Genomic DNA, 21,098 nt, shown 5'->3' with positions numbered 1-21,098 from the left:
AACTTTTTTTTTCAAGATTATAAATGTATTAAAAGAAATATTGTTTTACTTCTTAATGCACTTCACACACAGCTTCGGTAGCTTAGTTAGTTACAGCAATACCTATACCTGCCTATCTTACAAAGATAGTAACAACTACGAGTACGCGTTGATAAGCGCGGGTGCAGTTTCCAGCATAATATGATTTAATAATATGCATAAATACTTTGTCAACATATCTGATCGTACACCTTTGTTCTAATTTGCAGTAAGGGCACGAGTGAAATAAACCAAAATGCCGAAAAAAGGGAAAGTGAACAAGCTCGCGCGCATGTCCGACGAAGAGCGCGCTCGATATCTACAGCATCGCGCCGATATAGAAGAGGAGGCTCGTAGGCGCAAGCGTGATCTTATCGCACTCTTCATTAAGGTAAGAAAGGCATGATCATCGATGCGACAAAGATCTCGCACGCTATCTGCAGCATCGCACCTATATATGTACTCGTATATTACTAAATAGAAGAGGCGCAAGCGTGATTTTTTTCTCTTGCGCTCTTCGTCAAGGTAAGAATAGGTAAGAAAGACATGGACAAGATACTCGTATGAAAAATGGCAAATCAGGCACGATCTATTTTTTTTACATGGAAAAAAGCTGTTAACCACGTACCGTAAAATGGAGTGAGTTGGGTGAAATTTGACTTTCAAACCTCGATAAAATTTTATTTTTACATGTGAAAACTGAATGGTGTATATAATAAGTGGTTCGGACGTTTGTATTTTATTTTGGGTAGTTCTATTTCATAACTTTGACGATAAAGAGGAAAACCCACCTCACCCCGTAGTGCCTCGTATTTGGGGTGAGAGGGTTTTTCATACAAAGGTGATTTTGGAAGATTGTTGGATCGATTTTTTTTTTATTATGATTATTACTATAGCTCCATTTTAAATTGGAATACATTATTTTTGTAGCAGTAGCCTAAAAAACCCACCTCACCCCCCTCTCAATCCGTCTCTCCCCATTCATAACCCATAGCTCCCCGCGAAACCTACTCACCCCGTTTTACGGTACCAAAGGGAAAAAATACGAATTACTTAAAATTCTAAGGGTAGCTGCCTAACATTTGAAACACAGTGTCTTGTTTTAATATTTAAGGGAACTTTATCAATTGTCTTTAACACTTTCAGTCCGCAATTTAATTACTATGATGATTAAGTAGTAAGTATAATTATGGAATTTTATTCTAAAATTTCAGAACAAACTCGACAAGGAGCAAGCGTACAGTCGTACTAACACCGCGAAATTGAATCAGGCATGGCGATACATTCTCCGTCGCGTAAAATGCAAGCAAATGGCTCTAGAGATACAGGTAAGCCAGCATGGCATTATAATTCTTGTCTACAATAATACTGTTATGTAACATACCAGCTATACCTAAGGTACATTGAGGTAACCAAGAAGGTACAATATAACTAGATACATTTTGCTGGAAATAATACAAGATTTCATAGGTCCACCCGCCAACCTGACGTCAGGTGTTTTAGGGAATGGTACACTGGTTTTTTTGAAGGTACAATGAGGCTAGGAGAAGATGAAATATGCCTGAATTGAATAGAATTCGCGAAAATCCTGAATGGTTATTATTGTACTGTCGAATGTATCCCTAAAAACCTAGCCGGTGCAAAAAAAGCCTTGACTTGCGTTTTTAACCAGATATTGTGTAGCTTTATCATGATTTTAATTGAATGTTAATAACTTAGAGATATTAATTATGTTATAATTTAATTTCCTCTTTAAAGTAACTAGTATAGTTCGCCCCGAACTGAGAACTCGCGGTTTGCCAAAAATTATATAGAGCGATTGACTTTGTTGCATACTTACTCGTATTATATTTCGACATAAAATAGTAGAAAATAATTTTCAAGAAAAAAAAACGAATTCTATGGGGGCCGGTGAAAGATTATTGTACAATTGTACATAGATAGTGCACTATGTAGAAAAGGAGGTAAAACCACCCACTTTTCTAGTAGGTAGCATTTCGTTTCTGTAAGGGTCGCAGTTTTAGCCTCACGAACCCACTTCTCTGAAAGCAGTGCGGTTCTGTGAGGATTGCAGTTCGAACCTAACCAAAACCACTTTTCTAGTAGCATTTCGTTTCTATAAGGCTCACAGTTCTAACCTAACCTAACCCACTTTTTTTCGGTTCTGTGAGGATCGCAGTACAAACCTAACCTAACCCACTTAACGGCGCGTGCGGTGCGGTGTACGGGGGTTTGAGCGGGAGGGGCTAGTAAGTTTGGCATCATTATACTTTATACCTACATTGAATATATTATATAATATTTCTACCTTAGTCCTCTTTATCTTATGTTATTAGTTAATTAGTATCTTAGTTACTTTCAAATGATACGTATTAATTAGATACAATTTGTACTGGCTTTGTTCACATATGTGGTTGTGATAGTGCGTAACCTTAGTTTTAAGTAGTAGGTACCTGTTAGTTCAGTATTATGTCACTACCTGTGAGTTCCTGTAATTGGCTTCCTGTATCTATTACAGTTTCTATATTATTGACATAGCTGTTGGATCTCCAAATGAATAAATTAAAAAATATTTTTTTTATGGTAGGTAATCATATTCATAGTGGTTTATTTAGATTAGGTATCAGTGGTTTTCCGGGTAAAGTCCGGGTCCGAGTCCGGGTCCGGGTCCAGTTCCGAGTCCAGGATCAGGTCCAGGTCGAGGTCCAGGTCTAGGTCTTGGCCCAGGTCCAAGTCCAGGTCCAAGTCCGGGTCCAGGCCGGGGTTCAGGTCCAGATAAGAGCCCGGATCCGGGTCAGGTCTGGCTCCAGGGCCAGCTCCGTCAAAATCGAAATTCGAAATCGCCAGTCGTGTAGTCACTGAAGAGTTCTGTTCTGATCATCATCAGCAGTTCCACTTCATCAAATGCGACAGTTTTTAATGTAAATTCTTGATTTTCTGATGAAAATACACAAATCTCTCTCCCTCATCATCAGACCTCGAGCTTGATAAAAATGTGGCTTAAAAACTTAACTTTCTTAACAAACATAACGAAGAGGACAATTCGCCAAACGTGAACTATGCGTCGTTGAAGAGTTCCGTTCTGATCATCATCAGCAGTTCCACTTCATCAAATGTGACAGTTTTTAATGAAAATGCTTGATTTTCTGATGAAAATACAAAAATCTCTATACGCATGCCTTTAAGATTTGAGGAGTTCCCTCGATTCCTCGTGGATCCCATCATCAGAACTCGAGCTTGACAAAAATGTGGCTTAAAAACTTAACTTGCTTTATAACAAACATAACGAAGAGGACAAATCGCCAAACGTGAACTATGCTTCGTTGAAGAGTTCCGTTCTGATCATCATCAGCAGTTCCACTTCATCAAATGTCTCTTTTTTTAATGTATATGCTTGATTTGTTGATAAAACACATAAATCACTATATGTATGCCTTTAAGATTTGAGGAGTTCCCTCGATTCCTCATGGATCCCATCATCAGAACTGGGTTTTGACAAAAACGGGACCATTCTGTATCCATATATACATACAATCAAAAAAAATATTTTCAAAATCGGTCCAGTAATGAGATATGGAGGAAAAAACATAAAAAAAAATCACAATCGAATCTCCTCCTTTTGAGATTTGGAAGTCGGTTAATTCACTTTCTACGTCGCTGTCACATTTTTGACGTAAAATGCTTACACATGGCAACAATTTAAGCCATTTCCGTCAGTAGAAAAAAGCGGCTAAAAAATGTAGGCGCAAAGGGTTATCGTCCCATAGAAAATTTGAATATCGTGCCTTTTTCTACTTGTTTGACCGACTATAGTATGGAAATTTTAGAGTTTAATTTTATTTAATTTCTACTATTTTATGTCCTAATGTCCTGATTTCTGCAGATTTCCCCTATCCTTTCATAAAAAGAACCTACATAAAACAATAGTAGGAAAACATGAACAAATGTACACAAACAGTACAACAGGAACCCACACAAAGCAACATCTGCCTACACTTACACATGTAACAACACTTCGCAAGCATATGTCACTCACCTTCGAACTCACTCAAATACTTACCGGTCATGGATATCACAAAGCCTATCTAGCACGCTTCCACATCACCGACACTGATACCTGCCCATGCGATGACACAACTCCACAAACTATCGACCATCTCCTCAAACACTGTCCCAAATATTCATACTTCCGCTGTGACCACGAGTTTCTCTGTGAACTACATCAAATAGACCCATATGACATATCAAAAATAATAGAAAAAGAAATAACAAAAACATCGTTCGAAAAATTCATAAGTAAAATAATAAACACACTTAAAAAATTTAATAACACCTAAACATGCTATATACTAGTGGCTCTGTGAGCTGTAGACCTCGCGAGCAGAGCTTGAAATAACATGGTGCTAAGAGCTTTAAATACACCGTGTTTTTTTTGATTTCCGTTAATTTCAAGGGTGCATTCCTGAGCTTAAATCAAGTAACTTTCTCAAAGACACCGATGTTCTAATTAAGTCCATTTCGGAGATAATCCATAATTTATTTTTTTACTATAAGGCCTCTACAAGCGTGTACACTTGCCTTAGGGCCGGCTTACATATTGATTAGTGTTTAGAATGAGTTCATACATTTGCTACTAAACTTAAGTACAATCTCGGTCGATTGATGTACGAAATGACATTGATATGTCACAGATTTCAATTGTTTGGTTGAGTTAAATGTAATGCCCGTGTTACAACAACGCTATATGCTACATTTAATTACTTTTTAAACAAAAAAAAAACAAAAAAGAAAACAAAAAAAAATTTTTTTTTTGAAAATTAACTATGCCATTTAGTTCTTATAAACGTACTTAACTATACCCCGAAGTTAACGGAATTCAATAAAAACACGGTGTATAGTCAATTAAAGAAAAACAATACGAAATTTATGTGTAAAAAAATACAAAAAGTTATAATATCCCAGCATACAATTACTGGGGATCGAACCCAGACCCTCTGTGCAAACAGAAAAAGCGAACGTTTACAAACTGAGCCAAATAGTTCTTAGATGGGTTGACGAAATTTAGCTACTCCTTCTCAAATTAAAATTAGTTAAAATTAAATATCTAAATACCGCCTAAACCAGCGATAATTTTTTTCTGCATTTTTTGCTATTAACTCTGTAAACATGTTTCAAAAAGAAAAAAGTCTTATGATATCGATACGACTATTTGTTTAGGCGCCAGGTATCACGACTCCGCCATTTTTAAAAATTTCCAAAAACCGGATTGACAAAAAAATTTTATTTAGTCATAAAATTCGGTCACAAAATTTCACGAGAATCGGTTAAGAATTGCGACCTGTAGAGGAGAACATCCGGACATACGAAAGCAAAATGCCCGAGTCAAAACGTAGACCTTCGCTTCGCTTCGGTCAACTATAATATGTTATATACGTAAATAAAGTGCCTAATATATATGCATATATAATTATATTTATAATATTTTATATATCTAAATAAACTGCATAATAATACATTCATAAAAACTAATGAAACGAAGTAATAATAGTTATAGGCCGCCCGTATTGAAAGCGAGGACCTACAACTATAAAAATAGTTATTACAAGGTCTGTAGAGCATTAACTGATATTGTATCTGTGGTAAGCCGAAATATTTCCTGTCAAATGTCAAATACCTATATGATGTTTATTTTTATCTCGCTAATTATTTCAAAATGGTAAATTTAAAAACGACATTATAAATGTGCAAGCCGAGCACTTTAATTTGATACCAAACTCGACCATACTTTCTTGCAAAAAGTTGACCAGAATAGCAAGACCCCTCACAAATAGCTTTTTAGCCTTCTAAGCTCTTCTAGCTCAATAACCCCTTGATCGAGCCTGCTCATAATTTAATGACTAAAACATAATGCCCTCAACTACACGTTTACCCAATTTCATTTAAATTAGAACTAATTTACTTAAATTCTTGAGTATCAAACTATCCTCTGATAGGTCAGCTTAAAAACATCGAAATGCCGGGACGTGCCCCTAGCCAGCCGCGTGTCCCAAGTCGAATGTAAGAACTTCGTTCGCTTCGCTCGCTCGTTCGATTAACAGTTTTTCAAGAGTGTAACAGAAAAATATCAATTAAGGGACTGTTATAAAGAATCCTTTTGAAGAATTTGACGCATCAGGAATCGCGTGTTTATCACAATCCAGTTAGAGAAGTAGGTACATAGGGTTTCTGGTTTCTCGACGTTTTTTATTTCTCGAGGCACGGGAATTATCGACCAGGATTTCTCGAGTTTCTCGAGTATCTCGAGAAATTTTGAAAGTTTCAAAAAACACCATGTTATTTGCATTTTTTTGCGTTATTACAAATCAGACTCATAGGAGTCGTAGGTGAGATCAATAATCAAACAAATGGTACATTTTTAGTTACCATAAATTGCACTTAATAATCAAAAATTCAACAATAGACAAAATAAACAATATGTGCAAACGTACGCGCCGACGATGCGATATGCTATAGTGTATTTCTTAAGGTATTTAACAAAATGTAAACAAACCACAATATGGTATTTTATTAGACAAGAATAATCAAGCCAATTAATTTAACTCGATGTGACAAACTTACAGAATAATCAGAATATTATACTTATACTCAAAGTAACAATGAACCTGCTAAAATGTGCTATTTTAATAATAGGAATAAGTATATTGGGATGATTTGATTTATCAATAGTAATTTAGGTTTGTAATATTTGTTATTACATGGCCCTATAATTCGTTTTTTTTAGCATTAGAAAGAAGATAAGTGATCTTGACGTGTCTTTTAATTGAAAAACACTTTTGAAAATTAATAAAACATTTATTTACATACAATATATATACAGTGGTACTACTAAACGAAATTAATAACTAGCTTAAATCTAAAATAGGCCCTTGAGGCATTGTACCATTAAATTATAGCAAGCATGTAACAATTACAAATCATATACGATTATTTACATATTTTTTTAAAAAGCGGTTTCAATAAAAAGGCAAGATTATTTAGAATAGAATAGAATAGAAGAAATTTATTCAGAAAACGCTTAAATTTAGGTATTACATGACACAACAGAACTAATTTATTATTAAACGTCACTGAAAAGGTCTCCACTCAGCGTAATGTCAAGATACCATCTAAGGATCTCGACGCTGGTCTTCCGTACCTTTTTTCTAATGCCAAAAAAACTAAGTACCTACCTATACGTAGTAATGAGCCTAAAACGAGACGAATTCTTTAGACATTTGAGGGTAGTACTTCAAAAGTTTCTAAACTTGAAGCCCAACGGTAGAATACGGATCAAGCTGGTTTTATTTTTTGGTTGGTTAACTAATAAACGTTTTAAGTACCTGAAAATGTAGAAAAAAGATTGGTTACATTTACTTATTTAACTACCTAAAGAAATACACATCACATGTTATACGCGTGTTTTCTTTTTACTTATCACAAGAGATTTATTTCTCGAGTTCTCGAGGCATTGAGATTTTTTTTCCCGTCTCGACGAAGGACGAATTTCTCGAGATTTCTCGCCTCGGGATTTCTCGAGCAGAAACCCTATAGGTACAGTAAAATGATGATTTATATAAAGATTTTTTTTAATATACCCTATTTTTTGAATAAAGTATATTTGAGAAGCACCTTTATATAAATCATCATTTTAAACGGATTTTAGGGCGCCATGAGCAGTTTCAACTTCATGGTGGAGCGCAAGGATCGGCTACTGGCGTCGCTATCGAGGGCAGTCGAAGACTCGGACGAGCAGCATCGCCGCGCTTTCCAGGCCCACACCGAGACCCTCAGCCACTTCCTAAGTAACCGAACCATCCTCTTTACATAAGCAGTTTTAAACTTAAAGTGGAGCACAAGGATCGACTGCTGGCGTCGCTGTCGAGGGCAGTCGAAGACTTGGATGAGCAGCATCGCCGCGCTTTCCAGGCCCACACCGAGACCCTCAGCCACTTCCTAAGTAACCGAACCATCCTCTTTACATAAGCAATTTCAAACTTAAAGTGGAGCGCAAGGATCGGCTGCTGGCGTCGCTGTCGAGGGCAGTCGAAGACTCCGATGAGTAGCATCGCCGCGCTTTCCAGGCCCACACCAAGACCCTCAGCCACTTCTTAAGTAAGCCCCGAAACATCCTCTTAAATAAAATGTTAGCAGTAATATAAAATGAGATAGGTTTATCCAAAATGTGACGAGAAAGCGAGCAGCCATCGGACTACTTTTAGGCGAAAAACGGGTCTCCGTCAAAATCCTTATAACTTTTGTCCTAACATCACTTGCCCTAACCGTTACGTCCTAATGGGTAACGGTTGTTATGACTACTGAGCATTAGGGTTCTAATGCTCAGTATTTGTCATAACACTCATTTGCCATAACGTAGTGATTGTCCTTAAACTCATTATTCCTAAATGTTATTGCCATAACTATCAAAAATCGTAATTATTTATTAACCATAACATGTTTTCAAAAAAAAAAATCCTCTAAAATCACTTGCCATAGTTACCAGAAGATTCAATTACTTTAAATGGATGACACACATACCTATGGATCAAACAAACGATCTTTATGACAAGTTGCTCTTAGGGTTTAACATATCTGGACATTAAGTAGGTAATTTTGGCCAAGTTTTGGGCAATAATATTAGGTTATTAATATAGGTACATTAATAAAAAAAAAATAGTTAACGATGTTAGGACAATCATAATAAGTGAATAGGAGTGTTTTGCATCAACATTTTACTATACAATTAAATTGCTTTTACGAACTTTGATTATTGCAAATTAATTTGAAGTAAAATTATCAGCGGTTGTTTTGTATTTTTATTGGTTACAATGGTTACATCAACATTATTATGATATCCTTGAAGCTTTCCTTGTTTTCAGTCACGTCAACCGCTTTAATAGCGATTAATAGGTATTATAAAATTTGCCTTTTATGATAGGTTCCTACTTTGTTTTCTTAATAGGGTTGTTTCCAATTTTTTGAAACGCTTTTAATACCTAAGTTCTATATTAACCAAACGTTGCACTCAAATTCAATGTATTGGGATACAATTCTACCCTCAGATTTATAGATGGAACCCTATTTATGACACAGGAGCGATGATTCCTCTAAGTATTTATTTACATTAAATCCATAAAATATCTCCAGGTAAAACATTGAGGAAAAGATAAGAATTTTTGAGAATTTCGTCTGCTTTGTTAATAACAACTTTTAACTTCAGACATAGGCTCGCAACGTCTCGACAAGCTGCACACAGAATATGAGCACCAGAAGAACAGTCTTCTGGACAGTTGGGACAAAGAGGAAGGCGACAAAATTGACAGCCAAGAGCAGGCGGAGACCAAACTGATGCTTATTACGTACATCCAGGACAGGGACTTCCAGGCCAATAAGAAGGACAAGGAACTGAAACGCGCGACTGCTAAAAATGAAGCACGACTAGAGGTAAGTGAGGGAAACTAAAATGACGGTGTTGAACCTACCTTAAAATGTGCTGAGGTATTTTGCTCTAAAATTATTATATTGTGGTAGGCTGGTAGGTAGGTATGTTGATATAAGTATATAGTATATATTATATACCGATTTAAAGAAGTCATTCACTACTATCATATCGTAACCCTTAAATGAAGTATTATAGTTACCTATAGGTAGGTACTTAATATAGTTTTTATTTTTATACTGTTGGTGCACAATTACCTGGTAGGGGCCAAAGTAGGCACATATTACGGTGCATAATAAATTAAACATTTGATGTAGAAATTAAAATAATTTATAGCTAAAAATAACAATAGCCTATAGGAAAAACAGTAAGTAAATTATTATTTAGAGTAAAAATATTTCTGTTAGGTATATTTCTAATTCTATAGAATATTTGTAAGCATATTCACCGCAAATGACGCGTGTAGTTTATAATTTATATCTGATTAAAATAATTTTATAAAGCTTAACAAATGGATAGGGTGAGTTTCTACGAAAATTAGAGTAACATAAACAAGTTTTGCAATGATTACACTGTATATTAAACCCATAATAAAATTGACAAGGAACAAAATCACATTAAAAAAACATTAGTAGGTATGATATGACACACAAAAACGGTTAACATTATACAGCATGTGTTCAGTACTTCATTTTAAAGTCGTCTTTCCAATCGTCGCAGTTAGATCGGCCCTTCTCCGATAAACACATCATTAGGTTCTTTGAAAATTCACACTTGTCGTCTGTGTTTTCTGAAAAGAAAGAAATAATGCTTTCAAAATCAGGTAGAAAATAATTCGCTGGTTTGTTAGTGCACGCCGTTGTATGGGGACCTTGCACTTTGAGACTATGCGCTGAAACTTGGCACAGTTGATTGTTAGCTGGTCTTGAGCAGATACAGACCGGGAGCCGTCGAGAGCCACCTCTCATTTAATGGGGGGGAGGGGGGAAGTTCGACGCTGGGGCGCTTCACTTGGAGCAACATTTCTCTAAAACTATACCTATTAGGGCATGTAAAATATCATTTTCGGATAAATTAAGGATGAGAAATCTATTTTTAGAACAAAAACAATGCACTATCTAACAAAAAAAAAATAATAAAGTAGAAAAGACTTAAAAACGTATTTTTGATTTTTTTATAATCACCAATTTTTTTTAAAGTGTAGCAGGAATCCGAAAACAAAAAATATAGTCGTAAAGCTACACTTATTATGTTTATAAAAATATATAGTTTATTATACAAATCTGTTGATAAATGGGAGATAAAAAATAATATTAAGCGTGGGTCAGAGTGATCTCAATGCAAAGTATTATTAAGGTGGGAAAGTTACTTATAATTTGTTCTACAATCGTTTTTATTTTAGATTTTTCGTAAATAACTCGTAAACGGTAGACCACAGCAAAAAAAAATGTTTTACGTAAATAATCTGTTGCAGATTTCTTATAACATAAGTGCTATTTTTTTCGCTATATTAAAAAAAATATTGAAGGGAGAAAATAAATTTTAAGGTCCCCTTTTTTAGTCATTCGTAAATAACTCGTAAACGATGGCCAATAGCAAAAAATATTTAAAAAGGGGACCTTAGAATTTATTTTCTCTCTTTAATATCGTTTTTAATATTGATCCTAGCGAAAAAGCCTGAATAACCTTTTTTGTAGTGAATTTTATGTAGATTATTCATGTAATAAAATATTTTTTGCTATTGGCCATCGTTTATGAGTTATTTACGAATGACTAAAAAAGGGGACCTTAGAATTTATGATTTCCCTTCAATTTCTTTTATTGATCCTAGCGAAAAAAAGTAGCACTTTTTTTATAAGAAATCTGCAGCAGATTATTTACGTAAAACATATTTTTTTGCTGTGGGCTACCATTTACGAGTTATTTATCAAAAAATAAAAAAAATAAACGATTGTAGAACAAATTATAAGTAACTTTTCCACCTTAATATGAGATCACTCTGACCCGCGCTTAATATATTTTTTTGTCTCCCATTTATGAACGGATTTGTATAATAAACTATATATTTTTATAAACGTAATAAGTGTAGCTTTACGACTATATTTTTAGATTTCAGATTCCTGCTACACTTTTATAAAAAATTAGTAATTATAAAAAAAAAACAAATATACGATTTTTAGTCTTATCTACTTTATTCTTTTTTTTTTTTAAAGTGCATTGTTTTTGTTCTAAAAGTAGATTCCTCGTCCTTAATTTATCCGAAAATGATATATCACATGCCCCAATAGGTATAGTTTTAAAGAAATGTAGCTCCATGTGAAGCGCGGCAACGTCGAACTTCTCCCCCTCCCCCCCACTAAATGAGAGGTGGCTCTCGACGGCTCCCGGTCTGTATCTGCTCATGACCAGCTAAGAATCAACTGTGCCAAGTTTCAGCGAATAGTCTCAAAATGCAAGGTGTCGTGCACTAACAAACCAGCTAAATTGTAGTTACAATGTAACAAGGTACATACTTTTTTTTACTCGGACTAATATATGTAAAGATACCTAATTTTCTTTGTTCTTTTTTCCCATCATCTGGGGTCAGCTCTCCTTGTCTGTCACATAGGACTAAAATGGATAAATTTGAATCTATACGTACCATTATAAAGAATTTGGAAGCACTCATCTATAGATTCTTGTAGGAAATCTTTTAAATCTTCATTCTTCACGTCTTTCGTAATCGCGTGTGTTACGAGGTATCTATCCGGCATGCCGTTGTCACCAGTCTGAAATTAAATAGTCGTTAATATTAGGACCATTTTTTTGTAGATTTCCTTTTGTCGTAAATTTTTGATAAAATTTGGTAGATAGATAGAGTTCCATATTTTGTTATATAAACACAATTACACCGTACGTCCTACAAAATCGTCCTCTACCAGTACCACCACTAAGTTCGCAAACCTAAAATCTATTTATATTTGGATATGCATAATGTGAAAATGTTTTAATATTATACAATGTCATAACTGAGGAAACCCCATAGCGGGAAATTTGTCCTCTGGTATGTCGAATATGTATGTCGTATTTTCCTTATACATTCAAATATACCATGCAAAAAGGGAATTTTAAATGTATATTGTTTTAAGCTAATACCTATCGGATCAACATTTGTGTCGGCATCCTCGGTTTTGTTTTTTGGCGAGCTTTAGGGCCAAATCTCGCGTTATCATGGCCGACCATGGGCTCGTGAATTCCGCAGCTATTCCGATAAAACCCGGCTCATCGCGGTATTGGTTTAATGTAAAAATATAGCTACTCCTTATCTTATCTTGACGAAACTAGTATTCAAAACAAAATTTGGTTCTACTTTTACAACAAAATCAAAATGATACTCGTATAGGTAAGCAAAAATATCAATATTTAACCATCTCTAATTCCTCGAGGAAGCAATGCAGCACGCATCCTTTCGTGTCACTATCCCTGCTGGAGTTGTTCTCGTTGGAGTTTCTCTCGTCGTTGCCGTCGCCGGACCGCGAGGAGTTGGGGTTATACTGGCTCCGGTACCCAGAGTTCTTGCTAGGACGCTCGCGCCGGTATCTCTGGGAATTCTGCGTGCCACGGTACGGATTAAAACGATCCTGAAAATACGAACAATAAGTTTTATACATACACAAATTCCAATTATTCATTTGAATTTTCCTTAAATACTTACGTTTCCATATTCTTGGCTGTGGAAATCTTCCCTGCCGTTGATCAAGTCATCTCGTCTATACCTATCGTCACGCCCCATCCATTCATCTCTACCATTTCTATCGTTTTGTCCATCCATCCTATCACCTCGTCCACCCATCCTATCATTCCTTCCGTCACTCTGATAGTGCCTACCGTTACTTCTTTCATCGCTATCCATTCTGTCCCTACCTCCCATGCGATCTCTGCTACCCATTCTATCGTTTCTACCCCTGTCATAACTTCCATCATCGTCTCTATCATGATCATGTCTGTCAACCCGACTGCCCGTTCTGTCTTCTCTACTTGAACGGTCGTCTCTCATGTCCCAGCGGTTTTGATTTTTCTTCCTCGATTCTCTCCAGTCCTGGTCAGAATGCCTGCTGTCACTGAAGTTTCTTCCCTCATTTCTTCTTAAGCAGTTCATATATATCCTTTTCAGTTCATCGTCTTTAGGACCTCCATCCGATCGGCAGTTGAGGGCCTGTTTGTACAACAAGAAGTATCAATAAGCAATACGTTTCTGGCAATATTTAGGTATCTTGTTTTAGATATCAGTCAGAACTACTCACAAAACAATGCACGATCAACACACAAAATATGACAAGGCAACATTTTAAAAGCCGCATCTTCACGCGGCTGCACCAGCCACAATGGTGGCGGTGGTCACGCAGCATCCTATTATAACAAGCTCCACGCATCACTACTCTCTGCACAAAGGGTTACAAACAGCACCCAAATAACTTAATTGTCTAATGGACTATGCGGGATATGAGTAAAAAGTAGATGTACGGAATAACTTTCATACAGGATTTCTTTTATAAATACTTAACAATGTAAGTTTCTACAATAGGCACGTAGGAGTACCTATTATAGATATTATATACATTTGAAGAACTATATAAGGGTGGTAGATACACTTTTGGCTTGTTATTTTGTCTACTACTTTTGATGCTAACTTTACTTTCTTACCTAATTTCTAACGTTAAGGACTCATGATGGTTAGGTTAGGTTAAATATTTCTTAAATCTAAGCCCTTAGCCCGGCTGATTGTTTGGATTAGGTATAAAGATGGACGCGCGAAATGAATGACCTCATTGGACGCTGCAGAGCGTTTTCCAAAAAAAAATTACATTTCATTCATGTCTTCAAAATATTGACTTCTTGGGCTCATTTTACTCAGAATCATTTGTACATTCACGCCTCATACATGAAAACTGTGTCCCAAAATGTTGTATGAAAAAATATTTTTCCAGTGCATCACGTTCATACAAATAAAAAAAACTTTTCATACAAAAATGTGACGATCTGGAAAGGAAATCTTGGGGCACATTTTTTCATGTACTATGAGGCGTGAATGTACTAATGATTGTGAGTAAAATGAGCACAAGAAGTCAATATTTTGAAGGCATGAATGAAATGTACATTTTTTTTGGAAAACGTTCTGCAGTGGGCTGTACAAACAGCAACATACATAACTGTCCATCGGTGCCGGTAGACCTTAAAGAGCAAGCGAATGAATAAACTTCCTTGTCTATTCTCTGTATCTTTAGGTTTTTAAATAAAAGTAAACAAAATCTACCCTCAAATGGCTCCTTAACCCAGTTGAGGGTAGATGAAAACATTACACGATCAAATAATGTAGGTTAAAGTCAGGTCGTTCAGTGACTGATACAGGCGGTTTTGTATTTGGTTGGTTAACCAATAAATGTTATAACTACACGAAAATGTACAAATTGTTTGTTTACTTTTATTTAAATACCTAAAAATACAGACTAAGTACAGTCTCAGAGGACGAGAATCCTACTTAAATCGACTTTTGTTTACGAACAATCTATGCACAATTTGATATCGCTGGCATGTCACGCACAATGGCCGTGTCACCGAACATCTGTCACGGCTGTCACGCTGTCAGATGTCATCGTCAAAGCGGAAGCGTGCGGGCTAATCACCGGATGCTGGTCATGACCAATCGAAAATTGCGACGAATCGCCATCATATGCTTGACGTGCTGTGGCGCCATGGCTTGAAACATTTTGTAAAATATTGCAGGTACAGTCAGCAACAATAGTAGAGGATGTAACAATGCGCCAAAAGTATCTACATATATTATGTACAGTCGCCATCAGATATATCGGAGCGGCCAAGGTGTTCACAATATCTGAACACGCGTTCTAACGCCCTGACAATAGAGGCGTGTTCCGATATTTGTGAGCACCTTGGCCGCTCCGATATATCTGATGGCGACTGTACCTACCTACCTATAGATATACATATACGCAAACTAATTATATGTACCTATAGTACGTATTCCTAGAAGTTTTTTACCAAACAATTTTATTTCCTCGCAATAAAAAAAACCGGACAAGTGCGAGTTGGACTCGCACACCGAGGGTTCCGTACTTTTTAGTATTTGTTGTTATAGCGGCAACAGAAATACATAATCTGTGCAAATTTCATCTGTCTAGCTCTCACGGCACAGAATAACTAATAGTACTACCGTCTCACGGTTCATGAGATACAGCCTGGTGACAGACAGACAGACAGACAGACAGACGGACAGCGGAGTCTTAATAATAGGGTCCCCTTTGGGTACGGAACCCTAAAAACACACTGTATAGTGTATTGTCTATGTTTCAAGCACGAAGAAGAGATGAGAAGCCTCTGCCGACCAAAGAAGCTGCAAATAGAGATGTACTGGAACCAGCTCCGAGACGTGTACAACTCTTTCTTGGAGAGGTTCAACCCCATCATGAGCCACTACAATAGTCTGAGAGAGAAGGACGACTTCTACCAGCAGGATATCGCTAGGAATGATATACAAATACAACAAGCGTCGGTAAGTGATGGACTTTTCATGGTCGGTTTAGAAACATACACTGAACGTTAATTGCATACCGACTATTATTAATTTGGAACCAAATTTGGTAGGTATAGGTACAGCTAGTCGACGTCAAAGATATGTTTACACTTTTTGCCTTATTAGTCTTATTACAAAGGAGTAAGGTGCAAAAGTGTAAACATATTTTTGACGTCGACTGTACAGTTTGACAAGCCATTTCCGTCAATAGGAAAAGGCGGCAAATTTGAAAAATGTACCTACGAGAATACATAGGTATGCAATATTACATCATAGCGACATATATATATATATGTAGCATGTAGCTAAAGGCATAGCATAGTTGTAAACATAAATTTAATATCCTCGTTTTTTGTATTCTCTGCCTAAAATACGAATAGTCACCTAAAAGCGTTACTAATTTACCATCCAATAGTCGGCGACAAAGAGTTTGTGATTAAGGATGTGTTGAGATATATTTGCCTACTGGCTGTCACAAACTATATACCTTTTCAGGAACTGATATTAACTTTACAAAAGGAATGGGTGAAATCTACAAACACTATGGCCGCGAAACTAAAAAGAATGTTGGCGCACAAAGAGGACTTAGCGAGAAAGTACTGGCAGATGAAGAGAGACGCAAAGATAGAACGGAGCAGGACAGAGGAATACCTGGCAACGATGGTGGATGCCAGTCAAGACGCCACAAAAGTGCGTCTTCTTAACCTATATTTATTTCCGCGTAGGCACGTGCCAAGGTTCCATCAAGAGAGGCACAAGATGTTTTCGTTGTATCTGTTAAATTTTGGCTGGTATACATTCTTTGAATTTTTTCTATCTGGCTCTAAACGCATTTCTCATGAAATTTTGTGAGCAGGCCGCGTAGCCAACATGCCTAGCGCTTACGCTTCGTAGCGATCGAATCCCAACGGTCACTGTCGTACTAATATGGTAAAATGATAGAGAGACACAAAACGTTTCGTTGTCGTAGCGATAGCAATTGTCAAGTTGGCTAGGCCGGCAGATTCGATAATTATTGATAAATTCGACTTTCTTGGTTATACTACGTCGGTGGCAAACAAGCACTCCAGAGGTGTTACATGCGCGTTGCGACCCTAACACTCCGCACCCTCGTTGAGCTCTGGCATTTACATACAAGGTAGACTTTACCTAATATACTTAGGTACTTAACTCTTTGAGGTAGACCCAAATCCAAACTTTCAAACTGTGTTACCTATGTTTAACCTAATAAGTAAACTTATTTCATTTACCATTACTTTCTGAGCTTAGCTACTGAAATAAATTACAGCGGCTCGAAGATGTAAAAGAGAAGTTGGATAAAATAATGCAAATGGCAGAAATATGCGGCAAGTACGAGGTAGAGGGAGACAACGATGTGATGCAGAGTGAGGGAGACGGGGAGATACTGGAGTTTGAGAACCTGGACAGCGCTATGATCGTAAGTTCAACTTCTGCCTCTAAAATAAAACAGTTGGCAGAGATATGCCGCAAGTACGAGGTCGAGGTTGAGAGAGACAACGATGTGATGCAGAGTGAGGGAGACGGGGAGATACTGGAGTTTGAGAACCTGGACGGCGCTATGATCGTAAGTTCAACTTCTGCCTCTAAAATAACGCAGATGACAGAGATATGCCGCAAGTACGAGGTCGAGGGAGGCAATGATGTGATGCAGAGCGAGGGAGGCGGAGAGATGCTGGAGTTTGAGAACCTGGACGGCGCTATGATCGTAAGTTCAACTTCTGCCTCTAAAATAACGCAGATGACAGAGATATGCCGCAAGTACGAGGTGGAGAGAGGCAATGATGTGATGCAGAGCGAGGGAGGCGGATAGATGCTGGAGTTTGAGAACCTGGACGGCGCTATAATCTTAAGTTCAACTTCTGCCTCTAAAATAAAACAGTTGGCAGAGATATGCCGCAAGTACGAGGTCGAGGTTGAGGGAGACAACGATGTGATGCAGAGTGAGGGAGACGGGGAGATACTGGAGTTTGAGAACCTGGACGGCGCTATGATCGTAAGTTCAACTTCTGCCTCTAAAATAACGCAGATGACAGAGATATGCCGCAAGTACGAGGTGGAGGGAGGCAATGATGTGATGCAGAGCGAGGGAGGCGGAGAGATGCTGGAATTTGAGAACCTGGACGGCGCTATGATCGTAAGTTCAACTTCTGCCTCTAAAATAACGCAGATGACAGAGATATGCCGCAAGTACGAGGTGGAGGGAGGCAATGATGTGATGCAGAGCGAGGGAGGCGGATAGATGCTGGAGTTTGAGAACCTGGACGGCGCTATGATCTTAAGTTCAACTTCTGCCTCTAAAATAAAACAGTTGGCAGAGATATGCCGCAAGTACGAGGTCGAGGTTGAGGGAGACAACGATGTGATGCAGAGTGAGGGAGACGGGGAGATACTGGAGTTTGAGAACCTGGACGGCGCTATGATCGTAAGTTCAACTTCTGCCTCTAAAATAACGCAGATGACAGAGATATGCCGCAAGTACGAGGTCGAGGGAGACAATGATGTGATGCAGAGCGAGGGAGGCGGAGAGATGCTGGAATTTGAGAACCTGGACGGCGCTATGATCTTAAGTTCCTAAACTTCTGCCTTCAAAAACAAAACGGTCATAAAATTTGACTGGAAGAGATCGCTTTTTAGCGATGGCTGTCTGTTGTTAACCTCTAGGTACTCTACTTGATATTTGCTGTAGGTATTCTCTGTGTTATTTTCTTGTATTGAGGCGCGCAATAACGAGTAAATATTTGTATCTATGTACTTACGGTCGGTTGCACCAAACCGACTGTCACCGTTAAAGCGTTCGCTAAATTTATTTGTATGGGAAATTTCATACTTCACTGCTGTTTGACGTTAATCAGTGTGTTAAATGTGGTTGGTGCAACCCGTGCAACTGGGCCTAAGTATTGTAATGTGATGAAAATTTAAACAGCACATCTACCTCGAACTAACAGCAAAACCTTATAGATGGGCCGAGTTCAGTTATAAAGCAATACCTAGGTACAGTCGCCATCAGATATATCGGAGCGGCCAAGGTGCTCACAAATATCGGAACACGCCTCTATTGTCAGGGCGTTAGAGCGCGTGTTCAGATATTGTGTGAAGTGCGTGAAAACACTTCTAAACTGTTTAAATAAGTGTCTTATTTTAGAATGAATATAAAGAATACAGCAAGATGGATAAACTGATGCTAAAAATGAACAAAGTGAAAGTACAGACCATTTGCCTTCGAGCCGAGAAAAACAAACTGGCCAGCGAGAACGTGCAGCTCAAACATTACATAAAGAGGTTCTTGACGGAGCTGGCCCTTAAGGGAACAAAGGCTAGGCCGCTCAGTGTATCACTGCCGTCGAAGACGCAGAAGATAGACGCTGGGAAAGCCTTGTAAGTATCATATCGTCAGGTGACAACCAAAACTCACTTATTACTAACAAAATATTAAACAAAAATCAACCTTATTGTAGTACTAATATGGTTCATTATGGCTATGAACTTGTGGTAGTAAATTAGTGATGATATACTGATGGGTTCACAATGCAACAACTGACGCCGAATACAGATTCCAGAATAAATAATAGTACTAGGTACAGAACGTTCACTCTCTAACAAAACGCGTCTATGACGACAGATATGACCGCAAGGTGGCGCTAACGCGAGTAGGCGTCCGTTCCGTAGCGGTGCGCGGCAACTACTACTGCTTGACACCAAAATTGGTGTTTGCCATGTACTTGAAGCGATGCGACAAAATCGCAGAGTGAGCCACGCCTGACCGAGTTGAGACTTTTATCATGGCTATCGTACCTAATCATCGCTATTATTACTCACCCGCTCTACCACTTGGAAGCTAGCCAATATTATATATAGGTACCTATATATCTCTCTCTTCTCTTCCTAGCTATGTAACCCACACTGCCAAGGTTCTCCATCACTCCATCTAACGTTCTTCATCTCCTTCTAACGTTCTCCATCACTACGGTCGGTGCCGGTGCCTCTACTCCTCCCTACCTAATATCTGCTAATATCTACCTATATCTTTAGATTTTGTGCGCGGGAAAGTAGTAGAGCCCAATTCCAGCTGGTCTGCTTTTGTGTGACCATACCATCGCCTTCTCTTTTACAATAGAATATAGGTACCTACATAAATATCGAAAATACAACAGTATTTCATACTAATTAAGCCCCAAAATTGCAGGAACCGTCCAGTAACATGCATAGAAGGAGCCCTTTCGAACGCGGTCCTTCACGAGAAACGGATGAAGTTGGAGGCCCGGAAACAGAAGGAGTGTGCCATGCGGTCCTACCCCCGTGTCCAGTGCTGGATAGACAATGCTTATTAACAAACCCTGTTATAAATTTTGCAGTCTATTTTAATTTAAACAAAGGGTTGGCAAATATAGGCAAGCCAGAGCTTATGCAGCCAGTGGTGGATTTGCAGTGTTGGCCACCCCAAGCCCCAGACACTGTAGTTAGTACAAGCCGCTCCTTTCTCAGCACCCATCATATTGACGGCTACAACTAATATCTGGCCGCCCTAGGCCCGGGCCTACTGGGCAAATCTGCTACTATTATGCAGCCTGCATTGTCTTGATACCTATATGATACAGTGATCTGTTGCATATTATTAGGCAATCTGGTGGGAATCAAGCACAATGAATGCTACCTACTATTTCTAAGAAAACCTAATTTTACAGCATCTATCTCCCTTTTGATAGAAAAAGACACTAATTATCATTCATCAGCACTTTGGTTGCCATGCAACAGGATCTAGCTAGTATAAAACGCTTGTATCAATATGCCAGTAAACCACCCCACAATAGTGATGTGAATAGTGTAGTGTGTGTTCATAAAAGTTCTATTTTTTAAGTATCTACTACAAACATTGAATAAAATAAAAAACATTGTATTTTATCCCTGGTGGCAACCAAATCACCAATCATAACTAATTATGGTCTACTAAAATTAAAGGAAATGGTTTAACAGAGTACTAGAAATACCAAATGTTTTATATGATTTTTATTCTTG

At 37.7% G+C, this 21,098-nt stretch overlaps 2 protein-coding genes across 2 annotated transcripts; one reads left to right on the top strand and one right to left on the bottom strand.

Annotated features, from left to right (window-relative positions):
- The first annotated feature begins 267 nt into the window (after positions 1–267).
- On the top strand, positions 268–20,413 carry LOC134796512 (dynein regulatory complex subunit 2). The gene is made up of 9 exons (XM_063768700.1): positions 268–409; positions 1,233–1,346; positions 7,721–7,859; positions 9,275–9,498; positions 15,846–16,043; positions 16,560–16,754; positions 17,353–17,502; positions 19,228–19,460; positions 20,269–20,413. Exons 1-9 carry the CDS (start codon positions 275–277, stop codon positions 20,411–20,413), a joined length of 1,533 nt encoding a protein of 510 aa, XP_063624770.1. The 5' UTR covers positions 268–274.
- On the bottom strand, positions 10,050–13,896 carry LOC134796167 (uncharacterized protein DDB_G0284459-like). Its single transcript, XM_063768144.1, has 5 exons — positions 13,777–13,896; positions 13,188–13,688; positions 12,901–13,113; positions 12,135–12,261; positions 10,050–10,283 (listed from the first exon to the last, which is right to left on the bottom strand). Exons 1-5 carry the CDS (start codon positions 13,879–13,881, stop codon positions 10,174–10,176), a joined length of 1,056 nt encoding a protein of 351 aa, XP_063624214.1. The 5' UTR covers positions 13,882–13,896; the 3' UTR covers positions 10,050–10,173.
- Positions 20,414–21,098: the final 685 nt, after the last annotated feature.

Source organism: Cydia splendana, chromosome 13 (genome assembly GCF_910591565.1).
Source record: "Cydia splendana chromosome 13, ilCydSple1.2, whole genome shotgun sequence".
Classification (NCBI taxonomy): Eukaryota; Metazoa; Arthropoda; class Insecta; order Lepidoptera; family Tortricidae; genus Cydia; species Cydia splendana.
Note: the sequence above shows the minus strand (reverse complement) of the source record. Positions and strands in the feature narration are given on the sequence as shown.